Source organism: Oreochromis niloticus, linkage group LG5 (genome assembly GCF_001858045.2).
Source record: "Oreochromis niloticus isolate F11D_XX linkage group LG5, O_niloticus_UMD_NMBU, whole genome shotgun sequence".
NCBI lineage: Eukaryota > Metazoa > Chordata > Actinopteri > Cichliformes > Cichlidae > Oreochromis > Oreochromis niloticus.
In genome coordinates this window covers 29,302,015-29,323,421 of record NC_031970.2, presented here as the reverse complement: position 1 = coordinate 29,323,421, position 21,407 = coordinate 29,302,015, and the positions used below count along the sequence as shown (strand labels likewise).

The 21,407-nt window shown below is 41.5% G+C and overlaps 1 protein-coding gene across 1 annotated transcript in view; it reads right to left on the bottom strand.

Moving 5' to 3' along the window:
• slc25a26 (solute carrier family 25 member 26) overlaps positions 1-21,407 on the bottom strand; it is a 56,566-nt gene that overhangs the window by 20,358 nt on the left and 14,801 nt on the right. The window contains exon 6 of the mRNA XM_003442682.5: positions 872-916. Coding sequence (XP_003442730.1) covers positions 872-916 — 45 coding nt within the window. The remainder of the gene's footprint in view (positions 1-871; positions 917-21,407) is intronic.

The following is a 21,407-nucleotide window of genomic DNA, read 5'->3' as shown; positions in this document are numbered from 1 at the left end:
ATTCCTTCGGTTTAGCATTTTTCAAAGTATATCACATTATTTTTGTTGGAGAAATCCTCTTGAACATCCCTGTGGTCACTGAAGAAACAGCAGTACAAACTTGCTTGCCTGTAAGCAATTGTTTTTTGGGTTTTAATTTTCATCTGTTTTCTTGGCTAGTCTGCCATTATAACTCAAAAACGGCTCGAGAGGAGAGGAGAGGAGAGGTCCAGATTCCAGCAGTTCATTTCTCCACCAACGGATGTGTCCAGATGGCCTGGAGAGAGGAGGCCTTTGACTGAGGGACAAAGAGACACTTGTGAACGACAAAATCTAACTCCCGCAAACACACAGACACAGAAACCCATACACACACACAGCTGTGCGGCGTATTGTTCGCCTTCGCTCGGCCGTTAGCTCCCAACATTGATGGAATGTTTGACTGGCCGCCTCTCGCGCCCTTGAGACATGATGTCACTCCAACAAAACGCCATCTTTTCAAAGAGAAATGGCTTTTTATGTGTTCGGGGCCACGCTGTGAAACGCAAGGGGAGAGCAGAGACATGGGGCAGAAAAAGACATTAAAGCACGAGAGGAAGCAAGAAAAAGCTAGAGGAAGAGCAACACGGCTATTCTCAGAGCTCGTGATAGATCGAAAGGCTGGTTTGATGACAGTCGTGACAAGCCATTAAACCGGGGTGTAAAGTCCCATTTTGGCCTGCCACAATGATACAGGAGAATGCAGAGGGTGAGCGTGCTGTAAATGTGTCAGAGTTTTGACTGTACAGTGGATTTATCCTTGACATAATTTTCACTGGAAATGATACTACTCTGATAAAATAGATAAGCAATAAAGATGCAAAAGGGAATAAAATAAGAGATAGATGCATACCTTTAAATATTCCCAAAGCGGAAACTGAACCAGAGAGAATGGGATCTGAAAAAAAAAAAGAAGGCAGAGTGTTAATCATCGTCATTATGTCAGCATTAGTTTTTCATTTTCTGGAGGTTCAGGTTTCATCTTTAACCTCTAATCTCTTACACTTGTCATTCCTGCCACCTTTCTCTATTTCCTCTACGGCTGACTGCTCCCTTGTTCCTTCTCAGTGCTGATGATTAATGAATGAGACGGGCTGTGGTCTGGCAGTCCTGACAGACGGATGGATGGATGTATAGATGGAGCAAAGTTGGAGAGAGGAATAGAGGGATGAGGGGATGGTGGGAGAGTGTGTGTTGCTGCTGGAAAGACTAAATCGGTTCAGGCAGGAAGTTACAGTGGAAAGAAATCGATGGCAGTGCCAAGGCGAGGTGCAAATGACACACAGTCAGACCACACATACATTCTCTCTCCCACACACACACACAGACATAGGAACGAGTATACTTTCTCCATTTGTGTACTGAGCAAACAAATAGAGAAAACACACACGCGCACATATCCTGTCATCCTGCAGTGGACGAAGACAGGCAAGACAGGAAAAAACAAAAGCAAAGGAAGAAATAAATAAAGTGACAGTGAGTTGTGTCATCAGTCTTTGATCACACATACAACAGGATCGTTCATCCATCCGAACCGCCCCCTCCAGCATGTTCCATCAGACCACGTTAGCGCGTTGGTAAAAACTGAGTCAGCCAAAGCACAAAGACAATGCACCAAGTGTGTTTACGCCACCTAATGAGCTTAGTCCAAATGCACTGACCTCATATAAACACTCATTCTGAAGTAGATTCAATTAAAGGGCATCTGCTCTTTAAGAGCTGAATATAAGACTTTTAAAGATCTTCATAGAAGCCCCGAGTTTTATTAAAGCCTTTTGAAAAAGGAAAAAAAAAAACAAAGTAAAGACATAAAGCTGTCAAATTGAGTGCAAATTCAACTAAGTGGAGGAAATTGAGTTTCTGAGATGAGCTGATAAAAGACCTAATGCAAGTATGACAAATAAAAAACATGAGATAGTATTACGAAGGGGGAGAGGGTGGAGAGTGGAGGTGGGAGGGGTACAGATTCAAACTTAAAGAAACACCTACTGAATAAAACCAGACATCCATGACAGGTTAGCGCTGTTACTGATACAACATTTTACAAGAGTGGAGTACAAATGTAAGTAATCCCCATAACACTGTCCCACCCACACAGGTACTGCAGCTACACCTGAACTCACCTAGACCCTTAGCTTTAAGTGTAATTCTGCGTTAGTGTAGTTACTATTCAAGCATTAAAGCTGAAACTACTGCACGCGGTGTTTGGCTGTTTCTTGATAAATGGGCCTGGTATGTGCAAGGACAGAAATCCTCACCCATCTGGTCTATCTGTGCAGACAGAAGCAAATTCTCTCACTCCTCTAAGATTATCTTAAAAAAAAATTGGGGACATATTGGAAGCCTGGTACCCAGCCCCCAGAAAGTGGAGTGTTATAAAAGTGCACCTGTGTTTTATTACCACCCTGATGAGTTCTGCTATTCCAGGCTGGGAAAGGAGGTGGACAGACAGAGAAAGAGGGAGTGAAGGAGAACGGGGGAGCTTGGAGGGGTAATGGGTACTGCTGCTGAGTGCAAGCGGAACATATTGTACTGATGTGAGTCAAAGTAAACTGAGAGTTAACCTAAGTAAACATATCCTGACAGGTTTTATATTTATATTTTATACTAGAATTCTTGTGCACATAAGTGCAACACTACTGTAACGTCACCTTAAATAAGGCGCAGATACATGCAGCACAGATACAGCGTCAGTAACTTCTGTTTACAAACTGAAAAAAGCATTAATTATCAAAAACTTGTTTAAATTTAGCCTTAAATGCAACTGACAGGGTTTTTTTTTTTTTAACCACATATCAATTTATAAAATTTCATCCAAAAAATAAAAAATCTTTGGTTGCAGTGAGTGCAAAGACAGAGAAGCGAGACAAAGACAGATGGCTTCAGCAGAGGATCTGGAAAGAATGATCCACCGGTGATTTATGGCTCGCTTTGACACTCCTGGCACACTGAGCTGGAGACGAGTGCTCGTTTTTTTGAGCGTGTTGCCCGGCAAAGACGAAACATCTGAAAAACCACATGAGGTCTGATTAAAATCGATGAGCAATTTCTCATTAAACCGAGGCAAACCGAGGAACTGGAAGACGTACCAACCTGACTCCATGTGACATTTAGAAGCATGTCTGCTTGAGTTACAAAATCAAGAACGCAGGCTGGAGGACATATGAGCTAACGGCTATAGAGTTGTTTCTACAGCATTAACGTGAGGTTCTGCACTTCTACTGTAATGCTTTAACCTGAGGTTGCTGTAGTGTCAGAAGGAGATCAAAGAAGGAATAAATTTTGCAGCTAAAAGAAATGAAGATAGGTAGAGACAGAATGGGAAGCTGAAAACAACAAAGGGGACTGAACATGTGTTTCTGCTTTCCCTTCTGCTTCTTAGACCATGGAGAAGAACTAAAAACACAAGCAAGACTTTGCAAAAAAAAAAAAAAAAAGCCCAGAAGAGAAATGTATTTTCCATTGTTGGGAGGAGACAGACATGCACATCATGTCACACCTGACTGACTCGCTGTTACTCACAAACTAAGTGAAAGTTCAAGCCACTGCTGAGTGGGACAAACTGTTTTCAACTCTGTCCCGTATAAAGATGAAGTCTGATGACCTCCTCTGTACCCTTAATGATGAGTTTTGACCCCTCGATATAAATCAATGCAGACGCAGTTTGACGTCTTTCTTGAGAGGAACCCTCACTAACAAGCACATCCAGTCATTTTGTTCTATAAGCAGGCCTGAAGTCGCCGGTTCAGAAACAGTTTCAAGGGTTAAAGAGTTGAAACCTGCACGATGTTATAGAAAGGGTGAGAGAAACGTAACGTATTCTATAAGTCGCAATTTCACCAACAACACTATAATCAGATAAAGAGGGGCCTAAAATATTCAACTGCTATTCTTTGGAAAACATGACTATGATTATTCTTCAGGGATAATGTGTGACTGTTATTATTCAGTTGGATCATTGTGTAAGTTGGGAAATACTTCTTTTACAGATTTTTTTTGGGACAGTTAGCCCTCTGCAGTGCTGGTGGAAAAACATTTAAAAAAACAAAAAAACAACTGGCTTTTATAAGTGAAGGAGGGACAGTAAAAGTAGCATAAAAACAAAATTACCATTAATCCCTCATGAAAATATCTTACACTTAACTCTCGATATTAAACAAATGACTGTTTAGTGTACTGTTCTGTGCACTGCTGCTTTTAAATGGTTGCAGGTGCTAAATTTCAAGGCACACTTTACCAAAGTGTTTGCCAGTGGGCAAAAACAGCATGGTTTTGATATTCTGAGTTACAGACGCGTCTGCCACAAGTGTTGAGGGCACATTTAGACCTCAGCTATGTCATGCTAGACTAACACAAGGCCATGCAGGCATCCAGGGTCATTCTACGGCTGGTTAGGATGAAGGCAGCCAAGCTGCATAAACTCCACGGTGCTAACTGCTCACTCTGTCTCATCCCACCGCCTCATATAATGCCTCAGCTACCATAGGCTATTCAGCTCTGTGAAGCCAAGTTAACATGTGCATGTGTGTGGAAGGTCCAGGGCTGTTGTGATTATCCTAATAAACGTGACTTAATGAATTCCTTTAAATGGAAAAGAAAGTTCGGATTATCAGGCCACACAGGCGAGGAGAATCGCATCATTATCTCATCAATTAAGGTTCAATTTAAGAGCTAATTAAAAAGAGGACATTTCTATCTTGTTTCCTTGTGCTTTTTACTTGACATGGAAGTCACAAATGAGTAGCTGTTTGTTAAAGTGGGATAAAATACTTCCCTGAAGGCTGAGAACTAGTATTGTTTATGTCCACTGAAAAAGACTGAGGTTTTTCTCTGCTTGCCAACATTTTACTAGCTCACTCAACCCCAGCTTGAGCCAATCAGTAGACTTCTATGGCTGCATGGGCTACAACCGAATCATAACCATGGAGACGAACACGCCCAGTGCAGTAACCACGTTGTTGAGGTCTACAAACATGAACTATCGCTCGACATTAAAATAAGGACACACATGCTTAAGGAACAGAGGGAAATAATTTAAATATTTTAACCAGAAAATACATCATAAACCTCCCAGTTTATGATGTATTTCCAGCTCTTGCTGCACTGCCCAACAGTATCTACTCCACAAACATCTGTGTATTCAAGCAATCCTCCAGGGACAGGACTCCACGCCTGACAAACAAACAGTGCCCTCACTCAGACCCGCTATCCTGCATATGCATGCCTTAGTTGTTTTTTTTTGTATGAATACATTGGCGTGCTTAACCATATTCTTGCTTATGTGTGCGCGTGTGTGTATGAAGAGCAGCGTTCTGTTTTCTCGCTGATGTATTTCACAAATGATCAAAAGTGACAGTGCCACTTGCTGTGACTGTCAGGTACGATATAATGCAAATATGGAGATTGCGTCTGCTGTGTCATTCTGCTGACAGTGCTCGTGTTTTTTGTGTGTGTACGTGCGTGTGTGTGCGTCCTTGCCAACTGTATTAGTCCTAACTTTATTAGTATTCAGAGAGGCTCCGGGCTGTCACAGGTCCTTAGGCACTCAGCGGAGGGCAGGAAAAACACATGTCAAAATATATTCACATTGAGCCTGATTGCAGGCAGGCCAGTTGGCTGCAATTTGACAAATGACTTTTAATAGGTCATACTGCAGCCTCTGCATACTGATGAGCATTCAGCAGGAGAGAAATAGTAAGTGAGATGGATACTGAGACAAGTAGACAAATGTATAGATGGCCAAACCAAGCGATGAAAGTCATGATTCATTTTTTCCAAAAGATTTCTTTCCAAAAGAAAGTATCTCAGCCCTCAACGTTGAATGCTTTCCTACTTTAAAAACACACCACTAGGCTACTGTGGGTTACCACTCCAAAATCAACTTTACTTGAGGCCAAACTCAAATCTAAAAATTTGCCTTAATATGTCTGACATTTAGCATAATACACTAGCCAATGAGATTAGTGTGTGAATTTGATGTACTTTGACTTAAACTGTTTGGAAGGTAGTACTTAGTAACAAATATCTGTCTATCAAACTGTGTAAAGTCTATTTATGTTGACAAAGTTTCATAAATTCTACACACAACACAAATTGACAAAAGCTCCACTTGGAGGTACGCTAGCTGTAGCATGTTAGCAGTGTTAGCCTTAAAAGCTACATGGTTTTCCCTACAATTTTAGTCAATCAAGGCATTTCCACACAGAGCGTGTTTCAAAAAAAAACCTTTCAGATACTAACTTGTCCAAAAACCTCACTGTGAAAAACATGAAGTCGATATCAAGCCATGACGAGCTGGTCCTAATGTTTCTAAACAAGAAACTGAGATTCTGGTTTCATTCAATTCTCATTAGAAGGCAACAGCAGAGAGTATTTCTTGATTTGATACAGGAGGCGGAGCGACAGTACATATTTCAGGATGCCAGTGGGGCAGTTTGAGCTCTTGTTGGCAGAGTTAGGACACCTGAGGAAGCAGAGGAATAATGTAAGAAAGCCGATTGGCCCAGAGCAGCGTCTAGCTGTGTGTCTGAGTTTTAACAGTATTGTTTTACCATCTGTATATTCAGTACCGGGCCTTTTTGAGCTACATGTACACTTGCTAACAAATGCAGTGGCCTGATTGGTCACATCTGTTTATTTGCACTTAAAAAATGTGAAAAATTAAACTTGAGCAGAAAAAAAATGCTGCAAGTTTGGTATGAACGTGTTTAATGCACGAAATATTCACACAGATTTTACGCATCCGGTGTGTAAATGCTTTTAGAGCCAGATTTACTAATAAAACTCTCCTAAAAAAGCTACACTGTGTGTTTACTAAAGACTGGTTGCAGCTTCCCTTCTGTGAGCCTGGTTCTACTGGAGGTTTCATCCTGTTAAAAGGGAGTTTTTCTTTCCTACAGTCACCAAGTCCTTGTTCAAGGAGGATCATTTGATTCTTGGGGTTTTTCTCCATATTATTGTTGGGTCTTTACCTTACAATATAAAGCAACGTGGGGCAACTGTTGTTGTGATTTGTTGGCGTATAAATACAATTGAACTGAACCGAGTTAAAGAGACATAGTTTCGTGACTGAAAGGCATAAACAAAGGTATTTTTTCAGCTGCCTTATGAAGGAGCTTTCGTTTCCAAGTGCAAAATGTTGTGTGGCAAATATTTAAAAGAATTACACAAACATGGTTTACTAAGGTTTGCTGTTTACTTCTCTCTAGTATTGGAGCCATTTCAAACATACTAAAATCTCAGACTAAATCCAGCTATTATTTTTATGAGACTGTGTTCGCGTGTTAGATTAAGGTCTGAATGCTACAATATGAGAGAGAGAGAGAAAAAAAAGCACATCAACTGAGGATTTATTGCCTAATGCATACCTTACTCTAATTTAACATTTATTACGGTGTTCCAGTCCAAACTAAAGTGGTGACCTGGAACACACGCTATCATTTCCATCCATAAAGGCTGGGATTGGACCCATTTAAACGCAACTTGTGTTTAACTGTGGCAAGTGGATAATTAACATCTGGTGTATCTTTCCCTAAGTGGATCACACAGCTTGGTTTAATTATCTGTGATACCAAAAAGCATATTACCAGTTGTGCAAATTTGATTGTTCACACTCCACTAGAGCTGATAATTCACTCTTGGTTGAGCCTTGTGGAAACCCAGCTTCAGTTTTTATTACCACATTACTCACACTCACACACACACACACACACACACACACACACACACACACACACCGGGTTTGCCACCTTGCTAAAAATGTGTTCAAACACACAATTCATGGTCTCACAAAAAAATAAATTAAAAAGTAAAAAAGCCCGGGTGGTCTTGATGACACAGTTTGCCATCATCACAATGACAGTAAAGGATGCTCTCAAAGATTTTTACAGTTACATTTTGAAATCCCAGACACAAATAATAAATACTCACATTGTAACTCAGTCAAGACACGGTGGTGCAATCTTGAACTCCCCCCTACCCGATTCTTGCCACCAGATGTGGAGCAAATGAGCAAAGAGCAAATGATTCATGAGGCAGAGAAGTCTAGCATATCCTCAGTTAGCACTCGATACTCAACGACCATTCCAAATCCATTTGGCAAAACCTCCTAAATCTGTGGATTTGGAATTTACCAAATGTACCATTTCAAATGAGACCACGTATGCTACGTCAAATTCAATTTATGCACAAGTGAAAACAAACATAAGGTCTTTCCAAATGTTTAAATAGTCATTTTAAGAAACAGTGAGTCACTTAAGAGCTGTAGCTGACTTTGGATGGTCCAATTAAGAAATAGGAGGAGAGGAAAGGAGAGGAGAGGAGGAACCTTTTTAAAAAAAGAAGCAGATGGAAGTCAGATGGTGAAGCATTCAGTAGGAACCTTATTCAAAGGGAAGAACGACTATAGACTTCTATGGACCACTTTCTCTCTCTCTCTTACACACACACACACGGGTTATGCAGGCGCAGCAAAGCCCACAGTCTAAGTCCACATTTATTACCTGCTAATGCAACAGGGCTGCAAGCCGGATTCACTTTCCAAAGACACATGAGCGCGCATACGCTTCTCACACAAACATCGAGACACACCCACATTCCATCTGCTGTGTGTCACGAAAGTATGACGAGGAACTGACTGCGGTGACACGCTGATAACAAACAGACAGATCATATTTTAATACGCTGAAAGTCGATAAAGTCATTAATCATGTCAGACGGGCAGGTGGTGTTGGACGCTTCTGTAGGTTACGGTGCCAAGGGCTCAACCACACTCGCTAAAAAGTCACTGAGCGGGAAGAAGCCAGACCTGTTGGACTATCTGCTGACATAAAAAGTAGGTCCGCGTGCAAGGGCAGCTGAAAACAAAAATACGAAAACAATCGATCGCTTAAAAACAAGTACGTGCATGCCCGCGAGAACGAAAGAACATTGAAAAAACAAACACACTCACCACAGGCATGCTGCTAGTTAGTGCCGTTCTAACGAAGTCTCACTGACATGCGATATGGATGCATGTTGCAATGCCCTGAGCTTTGAGTACACAGCGAGCAGGAGGCAGCAATTACTTCCATAAAACAACTCAAGCGGGACTGTTTTTAAATACAGGTCAGGGGATGAGATTGATACGTATACATGTTCCAGACCAGTTGGCTACGATTTGACGAATCAAAACCCAAAGTAATACTTGTAAAATGGAAATTTCTACACTTCACTAAAGCCAGTCATACTTATATTTCTATCCAAACAACAGTTAAGTAGTGCCATGATTTAAAAACAGAGCTAGCTAACTCCACCTGGCCTTTTTTTTTAAATCTTCAAGGGGCTGTTAATTATTTTCCTCTTCTGCACAGGCTCCACATCATGCATGTAAACGCTGTACATCTGTAGTAATGACACAGGTAGTAAGTGGAGTGACCACACATCTCACATCCTGCAGTGACGCAGCAAAAAAACAAAAAACAACAACCACAAAAAACCTGCCTCAGACTGTGAGAGGAGTTTGAATGTGTACAGTCCAATAAGACAGACAAAGGGATCCTCTGTGTGTACGTGCGTGTATGCACCTAAGTACACTCGAGGGACAGAAAGGTTCAGGTCCTCTTAAATAAATAAACAAATACACATTTAAAAAACACACACACACACACACACACACACACACACACACACATGCAAAAAAGTAAATCAATAGAAAGAGCCTGATCTGGCTCTCTGGGCCTCTGTTTGGCCTGGGGGTGGGGGAGCGAAAGAGAGAGGCAAACGAGAAGGCTCGATTACTTCTCTCTTGGTGGTTGTATAGTCCCGGTTAGTAGAAGCCAAGGCCTGCTCTCTCAATTACAGAAAACAGACTCCCATATGCTTTGTCAGTTGAGGCATGCATGTGCATACATACACACCTGTCTTTAGATTCCCCTGAGGCACACTTCACACAAATCATAAGCTTATCCAACCTAAACCTACAACACAAAAAAGCAGGACTTCCCTTGTTCTCAGAGCCTTTCCACCAAACCTAAATTTGTCACAGATTAAGAGGGTTGGAGGCCGTACATCTGCCGTGCATCCGGCAGCAAAAGCGCATGTCCCTTTAAGGTCTATACGGCGTAAATGCGAGGAGCATTCAGCCGCAGGCGACAAGCGATAGCTCATCCCAAAATTTCTAGCCCCTCTGCGCTGTAAAAACTAGTGTGAGTGTGACTGCACTTGCTGAAGAATTCCACCTGACAGTGTTGAATGCCAAGGGCAGCGAGCGTGTGTGCGTATGTTTAAACAAGCCAAAATAGGGAGAGGTTTAAGCGCCGGCACATCACCCTGGAGCCAATCAAATGGCAGCAGGAGTTGGGTTCCCATAAGCTGCCACGGCCCACCAAAAATCTCAGCACAGCGGAGTTATAGTCCTGACAAATTAAGACTTGTTCGAAGCTGGAGAGAGAGAGAGAAGAAGAGAGAGAGACTGAGAAAGAGAGTGGGAAAGAAAAGCCTTAAGGAGGTGGTGGTGGGGAAACAGCGTGCTGGCAAAGATTCAAGAGAGCAATTCCATCGACATGAGAGAAATGCTTCCCAGAAACTCTGAATAATATTTATGTTGTGCTGGAGATTTCCCCCCCCCCTTCCTCCCACCTGTGTGCAGCTTTGTGCAGCTTGTTGCTTCAGACTGGACACACGATACTGCAGAACACGCAAAAACACAAAGGGTCCTATCAACGGATACCCGATGCTACTCGGCCTTTAAGGAACGATGTGAAGTCTAGCCCGCTGCAAATGCAACACTGTTGTGAAGCAGAGACGTCCACATATGATGTCAAAAGGAAAAATATATAAAATTATTGCAAACTTAGTTTAAAAAAAACGTTGAAGATGTCGAGTTGAACTTGTTATATATGAAGTAAATGTAATACTTATTCTATCGCTGGCTTAAAAGCATGACGGTTTGACCCACCACAGCCACTGATGGATGACATCAATAGCAAAGGGCATATTAGCCAATGAATGGTGATGTGGTGTGATACAGGATGCCCTGAGGGTCGACCAATTAGCTGTTGACAGGAACAGAGATGTATTGCTGCCTCAGGACTTCAGTCTGAAGCTGAGAGCGAGACGTGAGGGAACAGAGAGAGAAAAACATGTTGGTGCTGAGAGCCGAGGCGCAGGCAAGGAGGCTGGCTGAGGCTAAAGAGCTGGACACTTGGTACTTGTCTTACAAGCACACAATACAGCAGGGCAAATGGAGCAGGCACGTTCAAAGTAATGACTGGCACTGTTTTAACTGTATATATATACATAGATATACACACTTCCAAGCATGCACATGTCAATCAAAGCTGTGCCCAAATATTGGTCTTATGAAGAGAGAAACTTCATTAAAGACACCAAAAAACAGACCAAAGCCATTTTTTGCACCCAGCTACTAACATGCATATAAAACAGAGCAGTCTAGAGAGTAGCTCACTTCTAAACAAGCCTCGAGAGGGCTGTGATGAAAAGTCTTTTCAGATGTTTCTGGTTGGTTAAACTCATTAGAATTCGAATGTACATCTCCTTTGTCTTCTTCATATGAGAAAGTAGCTCAGACCAGGCGAGCATTTCTTTTTAATGCCAACTATCTCAATGTTAGCACCAAAGATAGCTGGTGTCAAGAGATGCTTCCAGAGATACTGAGATCTGAGAAACCCTGGGTAGATAATATCTGATCAAAATCAAAACTATGACACACAAGACAGGTATGGAAGGTCATAAGGGTAAAATTATTTTAAGTGTGTCTGCAAAACTGCCATGTGACTCAGCTAAAACATTTCAACGAGGATTTTTCTGGAACCAGTCAACATAAGGCATCGTTTAAGACAGTAGGCTGATATGATAAGATAAGTCTCACAATGGGGAAACTCACATTATTACAGAAGCAAAACAAAAAATACATGCAATATACCCTATAACACCAATACTACACAACAAAAGAAAAATGTGAACTACATAAGGTAGGGAAGAAAAATGTAACCTATAGACTGTAGAAAGAAATAATTTAAATGCGTGTGTTTATATTTGATACAAAGGATGACATTAAATTGTTTTAGATGCTTAGTAGGAGACAAGACAAGAAGCTTTGCACAGTCTGACTGAAAACTAGTGCACATTGAGATATAGCAGTGAGTGCATATGTGTGTATTTATACATGGGGTCTGTAGCAGCGGGAAGGAACCACCTGCTAAATCTCTCCTTCACACACCCTTGGTACCACAGCTTGTCTCTGAAGGAGCTGCTTTTTCAGTGACAGGCTAATTCAAGCTGGCTAAAAGCACGAAGTATTAGAGGTAAAGGAGTAAACTTGGAAATCACGATGCATCAGTGACACGCTATGCAGGAAAAAGAAAAAAAAAACAACCAATTGTGCCATTTTCAGTAAGGTTATTAAGGTTATTAAAGTAAGAGCAAAGCACTAAGGTAGGTCCAGAACAAGGCCGCTTGCTTTCATATCTCCAGCATGGCACTCACACATGGCAGAGGAGCAGACACACACTGTGCTCTCTGGGAGCAGTGCCCACAGCAATAAAACACAGACCAGAGTCATTCCAGCCAACCAGTTGGCCAGCTGAAAAGTAACACACACACACACACACACACACACACACACACACACACACACACACACACACACGTGCAAGCTGTACCTTATCAGCTGGGAATCAGATAAGCACAGCAGCAGCACAGCTGGAAATAACAGAATCTCCATAGTGAGAAAAGTGCATACTGGCAGTGACGCAACTACTCTGAAAAACACACACACACACACACGCACACACACACATACGAGTAAAACAAGACCATGTATGGGCCTGATTGATCCGTTAAAGGGCTTGACAAAAGGCAGCACAACATAATGCTGAGATGAAACATCGTTAGTGGAAATAAAAACACACACCCTTCATGGATAAGACATCTTAAATCTTAGTTCAACTAACACACCCATCATTATTCAGTCTTCATGCGCCTCAAAAATAATAAATAGTACTGATATCCAGTTACCGGATCACCCAGAATGACATTAAGACGGTTCCTTTAATTCATTTCTAATTCATCATTTAGTCCAATACTGGCTTTTGTTTTAGATTTTCACATGACTGGGCTCAGCTGTCTTTTTTTTTTATAACACATTATAGTTCAGGTGAAAGGTTTACTATGGTCACTATAGTATACTATGGTATAAAAGTATGAAACTTTTCTAATACTTGTTTTCTTGTTCTTGTAATTCCCCATTTACTAGTCACCTGAATGAGGTTCACCATCACCTGGGATAGGCCCCTGCAAAAAATAGACAGATGTTTGCTAACTAATTCTTCTAAAAAACAACTTAACTTTTATATACTTGGAGCCAGTTTTTTATAAAGACACAATACATTTTCAATATTTGATCTGATGATGGAGTTATTGCAGTTTGACAACTAGAGTTAATAATGTGGTGATAGTTTATACCACATTTCAATCACTACACTACTTGCTGAGACATTTAACTCAGTATCAACCTGCAGGAGAGGTTAAAGGGAACGTCAAGAAATGGCTTAAGAAAGATAACTCTGGAAACAATTAAAGTCTGTGCAAGACTTTCTACCAATCCAATAAGTGAGCAGTTAGTGGCACACGAAGCATTAACTGAAGTAATTAGGACTCATGCTCTGGGGATCATTAATATCTGAGACAACTCATGCAATACAAAGTTCCAGTTGAGATTTGATGGAAAAAGTCAGTAGGGCTATGATCTGGGAACCATGAACACATTTTTAGTCCATAGATGTTGTGATAAATGACTTTAGTCTGGAACATTGCCCTGTTTTAACAACCTATAGTAAGCTAACCAACTAATCACACAGTGAGCAGCTTTAGCGTACATTGATAGCTGAATTATGAATTGATTTGAACTTCTAACCTATGCCGGGGTTGAGTGAGGTAAACGCTTGCGCTGCAGGTCACATTTTATTCCTTTTTTCCTCTGGACATTAAGCAGTGACATCACTGAATGACCCTCGACTTTCAAGTGGTTTGTTCCAGATGCTTTTGGGTTCTAAGCACTGCTGCTAGCAAGATGATGGTGGTGACTGGGAGCTATGGGGGGCAGGCATATGACTGGCTGGCTGTGTATGGGGCACATCCTGCTTCTTGAGAGCCTCATATGACTATTAAGTAAAAGGAAAGAGCACATACGCAACAAAACACCTGCAAACACCGTAGAGGTTGTAATAATGTTATCGAAACGATGCAAATTCATGTCTGTCTGAATGCAATATGATTTAAAGTCAAAAAGCCAACTAATTTGACAAGGAGTGATAAGTTACATTTTGAATTGAACGTTACAGTAAATCCCGGGAAGGAGAGGTGGTTGGTTTTGGAAAGGAAGTGAGGGGAAAGGGGAGGAATAAGGATCTGCATCACTAGTTTTCATGAGAGAGTAGCGTTGCTGTACAAAAAAAAAAAAAAAGAAGTTAGGTTAACCTCTAATTATGGGGTGCTTCCTCACGTCTGGCTTTTACACAGCACTGATTTATCCTTCTTCCACTCCCACAGCTCTCACTCTGTCCTGTCACTCCAGGATAAAGTGAAAATGAGACACCGCTGTTATATAGAGTGGATCTGATTGATGAGTTCACTCATGTAAACATTCTTTTTCAGCAAATGCAGTAACTTATAAAGTGCTGATTGACTGAGATGGGTGTTAGAGTAATTAGGCAGTTGGGGTATTATGTCACTTAAATACCTGCTAAACTCAAGTGGAACAGGCATCCAATTCAAACTAAATCTGCATTACAAGTATGGCTGTCAGGGGAATAATGCATCACTCTCAATCTTGTGTTATGGCACCAACATACAGAAGCACACTCCTGACACTTATTTCCTTCCACATGACATCCAAAACATAGCCATCGCTTTTCCCTCCATTCCAGACCCCCACCAATCCCACAAACACACACAGACCTTAAGTCCCTTGCCAGGCTGTCGGCTGTGTGTTATTAGAAACACATGTGGATCGCTAAAGGTTTTCTGCCTGGATTGAGACAAACATGCATAAAGTTGTGGGAAGCAAACACAGCCCCAAGACCCCGAGGGATTCACTGACTAACAAGGCCACTGTGGTCATGAATGCAGCACTTACACAGGCACTATACACCGGAAAGCTACTATAGCCGTTAAAGGCAACAGCGCCTTTTTCCTGGGAATATGTTTGGCAGATGATATCGGTAATAAGTCTCAAAAATGCACAGAGTAGCTGTGCATGATGAACTGCAACCAGAATGATGGATTTCGGAGTCATCGTCAACGAGGACCAGCGTACTTAACATAAGTGTGTGATCCATGGCTCTCAGTGGTACAGGCTTCCAATGTATCATCCTAAACAAGCCAGCAGAGAAAGCCCGGTGCTGTCCCCCGACCGAACTTAGCAAAAGGCACACGTGGGGGTCTGACAGCATGGCAGCTAACTCCTTTAGCCCCACTTACTGCAGAACTCATCAATAAGACCACATGTTGATCTAAGGAAGGTTACTGAGGTTTAGTCAGATTTGCAGCAGATGTCCTACTGCCAACGTGCACCTCAGAGGGACTGGATATACGAGTGGGCTGCAATATGCTACATGCATGCCAGTATGGCTGCATTAGGAAACACAGAAGAGGAAAAATACATAGATATGATCATATTCACACAGGCACATTGATGGGAATGACAGGTGCAGCCAGAACCGCATTCATCCGTCATCCATAATGGCAGTGGGAGGAAAACCATTATTCCCTTGAGTGACATCTGTGATAAAGTGATACAAATCATCCAGCGACAAGTGGATTGCTTAAGAAGGTCATCACTCTTCTAACAAGAGTCAGCCTGACCTGGAAGCAATGCAAACAGGGGCAGGATTCAAAAAGAGTATCCCGTAAGTCAAGAAAGTTGACAGTAAAGAAAGGAATGATACGAACCGAGAAATCAAGCTAAGGCCTCCATATTTGTACTATGTATTAAATTTATTTTATCAAAGTCACTGCTTGTCATTAATCGTTATGGAAGTCAAAGCCTTCTTTTCATGAACTGGCACTTGCAAGGACATCCCCAACACCAATCACCTAATTTGATTGAACACATGGACGTTTCAGCTAGCCACTGGTGACAAATTAAGGTAAACTCCAAATAAATCTACATCATCTTCCCCTTACTTTCTATTATATTCTTTAATACACACTGTACGGGTTCTTTGTACTGATAGTTGGACTTCCCGTGGAACAAACGGACATATTTTGTACTTTTTTTCCTTTAGGACATCCTCGGCTAGCCGGTTGTTCAGTCTGACGTCACTAGCCGTGTCTGGGCCTAAACTCTGCTACAGGTCCATATATCAAATGATCACTGAGGCATTACTGAGAGTTAAAACACTGTCTAAAGTCTTTCATCTTTAATAAAATGATCAGCGTTCTTCTCTACCAGGTGTAACAATTGAGTTTAACATCCAGGCATCCATGAAAACGGAATTTATGACATTTAACGGAGTTAGAAGTTAGCAGGAAGTTAGCTCGCTAGCTTCCATCTAAATACAATATAGCATGTCCTGACTGCAGGGGTTTAGAAACAAATTCAAACGTACAGCTCTGCCATCACTTCCAACATACAGGGAGTGCAGAATTATTAGGCAAATGAGTATTTTGTCCACATCATCCTCTTCATGCATGTTGTCTTACTCCAAGCTGTATAGGCTCGAAAGCCTACTACCAATTAAGCATATTAGGTGATGTGCATCTCTGTAATGAGAAGGGGTGTGGCCTAATGACATCAACACTCTATATCAGGTGTGCATAATTATTAGGCAACTTCCTTTCCTTTGGCAAAATGGGTCAAAAGAAGGACTTGACAGGCTCAGGAAAGTCAAAAATAGTGAGATATCTTGCAGAGGGATGCAGCAGTCTTAAAATTGCAAAGCTTCTGAAGCGTGATCATCGAACAATCAAGCGTTTCATTCAAAATAGTCAACAGGGTCGCAAGAAGCGTGTGGAAAAACCAAGGCGCAAAATAACTGCCCATGAACTGAGAAAAGTCAAGCGTGCAGCTGCCAAGATGCCACTTGCCACCAGTTTGGCCATATTTCAGAGCTGCAACATCACTGGAGTGCCCAAAAGCACAAGGTGTGCAATACTCAGAGACATGGCCAAGGTAAGAAAGGCTGAAAGACGACCACCACTGAACAAGACACACAAGCTGAAACATCAAGACTGGGCCAAGAAATATCTCAAGACTGATTTTTCTAAGGTTTTATGGACTGATGAAATGAGAGTGAGTCTTGATGGGCCAGATGGATGGGCCCGTGGCTGGATTGGTAAAGGGCAGAGAGCTCCAGTCCGACTCAGACGCCAGCAAGGTGGAGGTGGAGTACTGGTTTGGGCTGGTATCATCAAAGATGAGCTTGTGGGGCCTTTTCGGGTTGAGGATGGAGTCAAGCTCAATTCCCAGTCCTACTGCCAGTTTCTGGAAGACACCTTCTTCAAGCAGTGGTACAGGAAGAAGTCTGCATCCTTCAAGAAAAACATGATTTTCATGCAGGACAATGCTCCATCACACGCGTCCAAGTACTCCACAGCGTGGCTGGCAAGAAAGGGTATAAAAGAAGAAAAACTAATGACATGGCCTCCTTGTTCACCTGATCTGAACCCCATTGAGAACCTGTGGTCCATCATCAAATGTGAGATTTACAAGGAGGGAAAACAGTACACCTCTCTGAACAGTGTCTGGGAGGCTGTGGTTGCTGCTGCACGCAATGTTGATGGTGAACAGATCAAAACACTGACAGAATCCATGGATGGTAGGCTTTTGAGTGTCCTTGCAAAGAAAGGTGGCTATATTGGTCGCTGATTTGTTTTTGTTTTGTTTTTGAATGTCAGAAATGTATATTTGTGAATGTGGAGATGTTATATTGGTTTCACTGGTAAAAATAAATAATTGAAATGGGTATATATTTGTTTTTTGTTAAGTTGCCTAATAATTATGCACAGTAATAGTCACCTGCACACACAGATATCCCCCTAAAATAGCTAAAACTAAAAACAAACTAAAAACTACTTCCAAAAACATTCAGCTTTGATATTAATGAGTTTTTTGGGTTCATTGAGAACATGGTTGTTGTTCAATAATAAAACTATTCCTCAAAAATACAACTTGCCTAATAATTCTGCACTCCCTGTAAATGAAGACAGAAAACTAAACAGCAGTGACGTTTGTAGGGTTACTGAAGTTTGGCTAGCTGGTATATAATGATGTGCTACGTGACCGCTAGCGACACAGCTATGTTAGCATAATATAAACAAGCTAACTTTTTTTCCACTCGATAAAAGTTAACATGAGTGTTCTCAGTGGTCAGGAACAAATGTAGTCGCATGGCAGGATGCTGTAAACGGACCAAACTTCAGCCAGGAGAACAACTGAGATAATCCATCCACAATACGAGGTTAGTCATTCATATACTGCTGCATGGGCTGTGCTGTAGTTACATCGTAAGGTTTTAAAAACTGAGCTTAAATAAATGATTAGCGGTAATAAAAGCCGAGGGAGGTCAACAGTGATCACTGACTGTTTTTAGGAGCTTTTTGAGATTAAATAGAAGAAAATACAAAGCATTAAACATGTTAACAACACAAAAGCCATATTAAACGCAGACTGCTTTAGGCCCAGAAGTAGGTTTCGTCATGTCATCACTGAACAACCGGATTGGTCCTTTTTCTAAATGGTTCCCTATATTATATTATATTAGTTTCATATATACATATTATAGGGGGTGGTCCAACTAATTGTGGACCAAAACAGTTGTAGTCAAAAGTTTACATAGACTCAGTTTGGGTAATTTTGGACTTTTCTGCTTCCGGTGGTACTTTAATGCTGCACAAAGTGGATGGAATAATGAAGGAAGACAACTACCTCTAAAATTTTCAACCTCACCTCAGAATCAACAGCTAAATAGTTTAATCTTTTACACAATTGTATGTTCCAACATGACAATGATCCCAAACACACAAGAAAACGTCTACAATGACTAAAACAGGGTGACACTAAACTTCTGGAAAAGACTTGGAAGATCCCCAAACTCAACCCCATTATAAATTTGTAAACTAAACTTAAATGCCAAGTCAGAACCAGGAAATCAATCAATTCTGCCAAGAAAAGTAGTGAAATATTTGGCTAAAACCATGCCCATGAAGAGTGTATGTAAACTTCTGACCACAACTGTATATGTATAATGTAAATATATTATGAATGTGTACTCTGACAGTTCTGACTCAAAAGACCAAGATGGCAGACATCCCTCTGTGGTTCCTCCATATCACAGGAGCACACGCAAACACACATATAGCCCTTCACAGGTCAAGTCATGTCAAGGATCAGATCTACTGAGGTCAACAGGCTTCCTCAGTCCTCTTAGCCCACTCACTGATCACAGAGTAAACAGATAACACCAGCAGCTCCTTCGCTTCTGATGTGAACCCATCGGAGCGACGCTCCATTTTATTAATTTCAGAGGCTGATAAAAATCTTATTCTATAACTGTATAATAGCAAACAGTTATGAAATGAAAATGGCTCACACAAACAGTCCAAAACGAATCAAGAAAAGGCCCAAAATAAGTGAACACATTCATCTCACTAGTAAGCATTTTATTTCATTTTCGAATGACAGCTTAATATTTTCCTTGGCTTAATTTCTCTTTTTTCCAGTGCATTTTCCTTCTTCTTTAATCCAGTCTTGTTAAGCTTTTAAAGGCGTTGAAGTAATTTAAGAGTTGGTTTGCTGTCTGGGTCTCTGAGACTAGCGGCAGCTGCTCCGATCAGCTCCAACTCTAAAGCACAACGCAGGAGGAAGCCTTCACTCCATTACACGTGTCACACAAATCCTACCTTTACATATTAGAGGAAAATAAACAGCCTTCGCTTCTCCTACCATTTCTTTTTTCCCTCTTTTTGCTCTGTCTCAGTAACATGAGGGTATATAAACATGAGCCTCTATGGATCAGTGTGCACAGACACAGGATGTAGAGTGATTCCCCTTTGAACCCACATCAAGGGTGAAGGGTGGACACAAAAAAGGGGGGATGGGGAGAGGGTTCACACACACACACACACACACACACACACACACACACACACACACACACAGGGGTCACCTTTGCTCTGTTGTGTGCCTGTTGAGACAATTTCAACCTTAGGATTCCACCAGAGGAAGCAGCATCCACCCCCACATTGTTTCTGACAATTATAACCCAGTGTACACACCACAAGACCTGAGCTGTCAGACATGTAAACATGGCACACGCTGAGTTTCCTAAATGACCCTAGTGTGGTTACCATTTAAACGCAATTACTTAATGATCATTATGACATCGGAACACTCAATGTAACAATATATTCAAGCAGAGTTAAAGAGAACTCTGTTTAAGCTGGTCAAATTGTGGCAAAATGCAGTCTTTGGTTCATGTTTTCCTCTCATTTGTCACTTTTCTGTAGCTCAAATACAAATCAGCTCCGATCTGTATTTGATCTGTTGGTAACAGTTAAATCCCAGGTTAGCGTGTCTTTCCTTACAGCTAAGCCCTCTGCTGGCGAAGGCAGAGGGGGGGGATCGGGCAGCAGATTGAAGAGGAGATGGATAAATAGAAAGCAGAGCTGGGGTGGGGGAGCCTGGATGGAGAGGTGTTTCATAAGCCCAGCTGCCAGATCCTGTACTTTGCATTGCCAGGTCCCAGCTGCTGAAGTGGGGAAGCTTTGAGGTTGATTGAGGGGTTGGATTAAGCAAACTATATGTAACGCTGGTAAAGGGAAGTCATTCTAACACCCGGTTTTGCTTTAACTTAGGTGACTCAAATACCTCCCCTGTCTGTGTGCTTCCTAGATTAAATATGTTTATTAAAGGCACTCAGATTAAGCAGATACTTTCCAGAACATAACTATAAGTGATTATATGTAGACTGGCTGTATGTCAGAGTCACTGAGACAAGGTGCATTTTACAGAGCCAGCTTTACTTACACCTGCCACTCCACAACCCACATAACACCACATTACTAAAACACTGTCTAACAACCTACTTAAGACTTGTTACTCAATATTACCTCAGAATATGTTGGATCAGAAAAAAAGGGCTCGATATAAAAATAATTTCTTTTAAAAATCAGTAACTGCTGTGCATAAATGTCATGGAGCTGGATTGGTACTGATAGGTGAGGAGAGGGAGGAGGGGAAGTACAGATTGTGTGGAATTCAAACAAAAGTCAGGCACGAGCTTCATAAAGGCAGTACTAATCTTAACATGCCATCTAGTGGAGAAAGATGGTACAAACCAAAACAGCGCAAGTGCAGGAAATCCTGACGAAATGAGGACCACTACTAC